General features: G+C 35.9%; 1 protein-coding gene across 1 annotated transcript in view; it reads right to left on the bottom strand.

Annotated features, from left to right (window-relative positions):
• Positions 1 to 6,976, bottom strand: part of DNAH14 (dynein, axonemal, heavy chain 14) — a 376,195-nt gene that overhangs the window by 56,194 nt on the left and 313,025 nt on the right. Inside the window, exons 71-72 of the mRNA XM_010852937.1 lie at positions 4,502 to 4,738; positions 1,098 to 1,183 (exon numbers count right to left, since the gene is read on the bottom strand). Of these exons, the coding sequence (XP_010851239.1) occupies positions 1,098 to 1,183; positions 4,502 to 4,738 (323 nt within the window). The remainder of the gene's footprint in view (positions 1 to 1,097; positions 1,184 to 4,501; positions 4,739 to 6,976) is intronic.

Genomic DNA, 6,976 nt, shown 5'->3' with positions numbered 1-6,976 from the left:
CAGGGAGGGGGGGGCCTGGTGGGCTGCCCTCTATGGGGTCGAACAAAGTCGACACGACTGAAGCAACTTAGCAGCAGCAGCAGCAAACTAGAGGCTAAATGTGAAAATTAAAGATTGTTTGATGTGATAAGGGCAAATTTAGAAAAATCTACTTTATTTTTTTTTTTAAGACTTTGAGGTTTTATTTATATCTCATTTCTGAATGCTTTTGATACCTACATTAAATACACAGATTACTCATCAGTGAGAAAAATCTACTTTAAAGAATCTACTTTGGCAAGTATAACATGGTGTTACTGGTAAAAGCACAGATTTCAGGGTCAAATTGTCTGAGTTTCAGTCCTGGCTCAATTAGGCATTCTATAAAAAGGGGAAATGATAATGTCTACCCCCAAGATGATTATGAAGATTAAATGAGATAATTTATGAAAACTGCGGAGTACATGCTAAGCTTTACTTACTTTAAAGGGCTCACAAATGACACCTATTCACATCGCTAACCTGCCAACCTCACAGCCAGATTCTGAGGCATTGACTAATAGAGGAATCAGGGAAAATACCACCTTTATTATCAATACAGGCCAAGGTGGTGGATATGGTTTAGGTGGGTGTACTTCCTGATACTAAACCGTAGAATTCGGCAGACTTTTCTGTCTCAAGCAGTGCTGGGCAGTCTTTGACTTTTCTGTAAAAATCCCTGGTACGTTCTTGTACAATTTATGGCATTGAGAAGCAGAGCAGAAATTATGCATTTTGCAGGAAGGCTAATCCCCAAAGGGACAGGGGAGAAGGGCTAAACCATGCACAGTGATTTCATCTCTCAGATTACCTGTGTGACAAGTCCTTTCTCCTTTCTAGGGAGGAATGAATAAGGGTGCAGAAAGATGCTAAGAATGTTATTCTAATTGAACTCCCATCACATAAAAGCACATTAAAATGGAATGTAAGTGCTTTCCCCTAGTAGTAATGTTCATTAAATATTAGACTGCAAAATCTATATATTTTGCTCATAAAAGTTTAAAATTTAAATAGTTTAAATTACTGATAAGGTGCTCAAAACATTTAGAACATCAATATTTTCTCATAGCACATCTTACCAAAATAAGTCTTTGAAATGGAGTGAGTTTCTCCCAGGGAAAATTTATAGAACTGTATATTTCTTCATTTTCATTAAAAACTTGAGCTAGATAAAATTTAGAGAAACTGAGATTAACAATAAAATACTTTGGATCACCAAAAGGTAATACAATGATTTTTTTTTTCACTATAAAATTGTGAGGTTTTGTTTAAAACACTGCTAACTTCTTTTAAAGTGAGATTTCTGTGAGATTTCAGGCATCTCTAACTATCTTTAATATTGTAAAAGAGGTATATCTTAAGGTAGATTTAACTTTCAACTTGTCTCTGGTGAAATGGTTGAAGAATGAGAACTAGAAAAGATGATGGATGACAGAAGGAAAAGAAATTAGAAGCAAAGGCCAGAGCCAATATTTTATGACCTGATCCTGAATATATACTGTTTATAAATTGATAACTAGAGGTTAGAGACTTCTGTTCATATAATAGAATATAAACTAATAACTAATAAATATAAACAATAAACTCTAGAGGCTAGAGATTTCTGTTCAGAATCTACCTATAACGGATATAAGAAATGAGGATCAAATGGAAATGCAATGATTTTCAAGTTTTTGAAAAACTGAATATTATAAAAATATATTTAAAAACTTTGACCCCTCTTACCTTTGATAGAGAGTCACACTTACCCTTGATACAGTCACCACAGGATCACACTTTCTTGCAAGGTGGGAAAAATTCTAGTTTTTATTTCCATCTATTCCATATACAGCTATCATTTCTTTTTTTAAATTTATTTATTTTAATTAGAGGCTAATTACATGTTTCAATGCCATTTCCCCAAATCATCCCCCCCCCTCCCACAGAGTCCAAAAGACTGTTCTATACATCTGTGTCTCTTTTGTACAGCTATCATTTCTACCAATCTTTTATTTCTACATTATTTCCTCAAAGTCTAACTTTAAATACAACTTAGATAAGAGAAATAGCTTTTTAAAATAGATAAGATATATTCTGTTGATCTTAAAAAGTCCACAATACATGAACATCTAGTTAAAAATGGATAAACTTGGGGTTACTTGCAAAGTAAAAGATCTTCACTTAACAAAAAGTCAGTAAAGAGTGCCTTTAAATGAAAGATATCGACTCTTATCTTACAGCATAATGAACAATGAATCCAAGATAGATTAGTGCAAAATGCAACAAAATAAAACAATAATGAACCCGAGAGAAAACTTTAAGGGAAGAAGAAAACCTCTTAATCAGAACTGGAAATTAAAAAATTATAAAAGAAAATACAGACATAATTAACTATAACAAACATTTAAACATTTTTATGTTATAGATATTACAGACAAATCCAATAAGCAATGACAGATTTTGAAAAATATTTGAATGAGCTGTTTAATATTTTTAACAAGACAAAAATTAATACCATGTTATGCTAATTAATTATAAGTAAATAATTTTATTATTGTATAACTGTACTCATTTCACATGCTAGCAAGGTAATGCTCAAAATCCTTCAAGTTAGGCTTCAACACTACATGAACTGAGAACTTCCAGACGTACAAGCTGGATTTAGAAAAGGCAGAGGAACCAGAGATCATGTTGCCAACATCCACTGGATCATAGAAAAAGCAAGGGGATTCCATAAAAACATCTACTCTTTCATTGACTACGCTAAAGCCTTTGATTGTGTGGATCACAACAAACTGTGGAAAATTCTTCAAGAGATGGGAATACCAGACCATCTTAGCTGCCTCCTGAGAAATCTGTATGCGGGTCAAGAAACAACAGTTAGAACCGGACATGGAACAACTGACTGGTTCAAAATTCAGAAAGGAGGACTACAAGACTGTGTAGTGTCACCGTGCTCAATTAACTTTTATGCAGAGTACATCATGCGAAATGTCAGGCTGGATGAATCACAAGTTGGAATCAAGATTGCCAGAAGAAAGATGAACAACCTCAAATATGTACCACTCTAATGGCAGAAAGTGAAGAGGAAATAAAGAGCCTCTTGACGAGGATGAAAGAGAGTGAAAAAGCTGGCTTAAAACTCAACATTTAAAAAATTAAGATCATGGCATCCAGTCCCATCACTTCATGGCAAATCAAAGGGAAAAAAGTGGAAACAGTGACAGATTTTATTTTCTTGGGCTCCAAAATCACTATGGACAGTGACTATAGCCATGAAATTAAAAGACGCTTGCTCCTTGTAAGAAAAGCTATGACAAACCTAGACAGCGTATTAAAAAGCAGGGACATCACTTTGTCCACAAATGTCTGTATTGTCAAAGCTATGGTTTTCCCAGGAGTCATATACAGGTGTGAGAGCTGGATCATAAAGAAGGCTGGGTGCCAAAGAACTGATGCTTTCAAACTGTGGTGCTGGAGAAGACTCTTGAGAATCCCTTGGACTGCAAGATCAAACCAGTCAATCCTAAAGGAAATCAACCCAGATTGGAAAGACTGATGCTGAAGCTGAAACTCTAATATTTTGGTCAGCTGATATGAAGAGCTGACTCATTGCAAAAGATCCTAAAACTGGGAAAGATTGAGAGCAGGAGGAGGAGGAGGCGTCAGAAGATGAGATGGTTGGATGGCATCACTGACTCAATGGTCATGAGTTTGAGTAAGCTCCCACTCCAATGTTCTTGCCTGGAAAATCCCAGGGATGTGGGAGCCTTGTGGGCTGCCATCTATGGGGTTGCACAGAGTCGAACATGACCAAAGAGACTTAGCAGCAGCAGCAGCAGCAGCCAGGATACAGTGAAGGACAGGGAAGCCTGGTGTGCTGCAGTCCACAGGGTCGCAATGATTTGGATACAACTGACCCACCGAACAACAACATTATACTAATAGGATTCTTAACAAATGGACAAAAAAAAGATCAACAATGGAGTAGAAAATGGGCAAAGTAAGCAAATTCAAATGGTCAGCAAACATCTGAAAAAGTACTTAAACTTGATAGATAAATTTAAAGACTTTAAACTTTTCAGATTGGTAAAAGTGAAAAAGAACCAATACTCTTCTTTGAAAAGGAGCACTCATATATTGCTGGTGGAAATGTAAGTTATCACAGACTTTCAAGGAAGGCAACTTGGAAGCGACTATTAATATAAAAACTATACTTTTGACCCAACAATTCCATTTCTGGCTATCCCAGAGAAATAAAAGTAAAGGAAATATATCTAAGGCTGATCATGTTTTGCATAACATAATTGTATTTTGTGGCAAAAATCTGGAAGCAAAGCAAAATGGAGAAAAATGTGGAATGAGAATTACATTAAATAACAAGTGCTTATTACATAGTTACGTTCCTCCCTTTAGTTTTTTCATGATATTGAACTACATTGGTAACTTGATAATCTATATACACATATGTAATGAAGTTAGATTAAGACACTGAATACTTTACCTATCTCTGGTGATTTTTCACTTTCCTCCAAGGAACCATTTTCTGAAGAGAAAGCTGTGCTCATCAGCAAATATACAGCCTTACTGTTTTTAAAAGCATTCCATTGTGACACATTTGATAACAGGGATTTACATAGAAGAGAAAAAGGCTCTAGTTCATTGCTGATATAAAAACACTGCTTCCACCTGGAATCTGACACCCACTGAAGATGTTGATTTTTACAGGTTTCATATATGCCTAACAAAAAAAGGAAAAGTGATCACATAAGAGATGTATCCTTTACCTTTAGTTACTCATTAGAAAGTACATACTTAATAAATATTTTTTGTTGAGGAAAAAGCCATCTTATATAAAAACTAATTACATAAAATGTAATTTTTCAATTATGATAAAACACATAACACCAAATTTACTACCTTAACCATTTTAAGTGTACAATTCCGTAGTGTTAACTATAATTCATGTTGTGGTGAAACAGATCTCCAAAACTTCCTGCAAGTCTGAAGCTCTGTACCCATTTTCCCATTTCCTTTTCCCACTTCCCCACCTCCTAGCTCCTGGTAATCCTTTTCCCATTTCCCCACCTCCTGGCTCCTGGTAATCCTTTTCCCATTTCCCCACCTCCTGGCTCCTGGTAATCCTTTTCCCATTTCCCCACCTCCTAGCTCCTGGTAACCACCCATTCTTTTGTTTCTATGGATTTGACTTCTTTATGTACTTTATGTAAGTGGAATCATACAGTATTTGTCTTTTGGTGACTTGCTTATTTTGCTTAGCATAATGTCAAGTTTCAGCCATGTTGTACTATGTGATAGGATTTCCGTTTTTTGACTGAATAATACTCCATTTTACGTATATACTACATTTTCTTTATCCAGTCACCAGTGTACACCTGGGTTGCTTCTACCTATTGGATATTGTGAATAGTGCTGCTATGAACACTATATGCAAATATCTCTCTGAGACCCTGCTTTCAATTCTTTTAGATACATAACCAGACATAGGACTAATGGATCATATGATAATTCTCTTCTCAGGTTTTTTTTTGAAGAAACTCTGTACTGCTCTGTACTGTTTTCTAGCTTCTCTGGTGGCTCAGATGGTAAAGCGTCTGCCTGCAATGTGGGAGACCCGGTTCGATTCTTGGGTTGGGAAGATCCCCTGGAGAAGGAAATGGCAATCCACTCCAGCATTCTTGCCTGGAAAATCCCATGGATGGAGGAGCCTGATAGGCTACAGTCTATAGGGTCACAAAGAGTCGGACACGACTGAGTGACTTCACTTGTACTGTTTTCTATGTTCCAAATATGCACCATTTTACAATCCCACCAACAGGTTTCCATTTTCCCTACATTCTTGCCAGAACTTATTTTCTCTTTTTAAAAAGAAATGGATGTGAGATGATATCTTTTTGTAGATTTGCTTTGCATTTTCCTATGATTAGTGTTGTTGAGCATCTTTTCATATGTTTGTTGTCCATTTGTATTTAATCTTTGGACAAATGTTTATTCAAGTATTTAAAAATTGGGTTATTTGATTTTTTTGTTGTTGAGCTGTAGGAGTTCTTTATATATTCCATGTAAATATAAACTCCTTATCAGACATAGGGTTTGAAATATTTTCTTCTATTTCTTAGATTGCCTTTTCACTCTGTTGACTGTGTCCTTTGATGAACAAAAGTTTTAAATTTTGATATAAATTTGATATGTAATAATTTTGATATACATTAATTTGATATAATTTTGATTGGTCTATTTTTGTTTTTGTTGCCTGTGTTTCAGTGTTAAATCCAAAAAATCATTGCCAAGTCCAATGTTAGAAAGATTTTTCCCCTAAGCTTTCTAGGAATTTTATAGTTTTAGTTTTTATGTTTAGGTCCTAAATCCATTTTGAGTTGATTTTTATACTTGATATGAGTTCAATTTCATTCCTTTGCATATGAATGCTCAGTGTTGCCAACACCAATTTTTTTCCTTCAGTTCAGTTCACTCACTCAGTCCTGTCCTACTCTTTGCAACCCCATGGACTGCAGCACGCCAGGCTTCCCTGTCCATCACCAACTCCCGGAGTTTACCCAAACTCATGTTCATTGAGTCAGTGATGCCATCCAACCATCTCATCCTCTGTTGTCCCCTTCTCCTGCCCTCAATCTTTCCCAGCATCAGGGTCTTTTCAAATGAGTTAGCTCTTTGCATCAGGTGGCCAAAGTACTGGAGTTTCAGCTTCATCATCAGTCCTTCCAATGAACACCCAGGACTGATCTCCTTTAGAATGGACTGGTTGGCTCTCCTTGCAATCCAAATGACTCTCAAGAGTCTTCTCTAACACCACAGTTCAAAAGCATCAATTCTTTGGCACTCAGCTTTCTTTATAGTCCAACTCTCACATCCATACATGACTATTGGAAAAACCATAGCCTTGACTAGATGGACATTTGTTGGCAAAGTAATGTCTCTGCTTTTTAATATGCTGTCT

Source organism: Bison bison, unplaced genomic scaffold, assembly GCF_000754665.1.
Source record: "Bison bison bison isolate TAMUID 2011002044 unplaced genomic scaffold, Bison_UMD1.0 scf7180017864317, whole genome shotgun sequence".
NCBI classification, from domain to species: Eukaryota; Metazoa; Chordata; class Mammalia; order Artiodactyla; family Bovidae; genus Bison; species Bison bison.
Note: the sequence above shows the minus strand (reverse complement) of the source record. Positions and strands in the feature narration are given on the sequence as shown.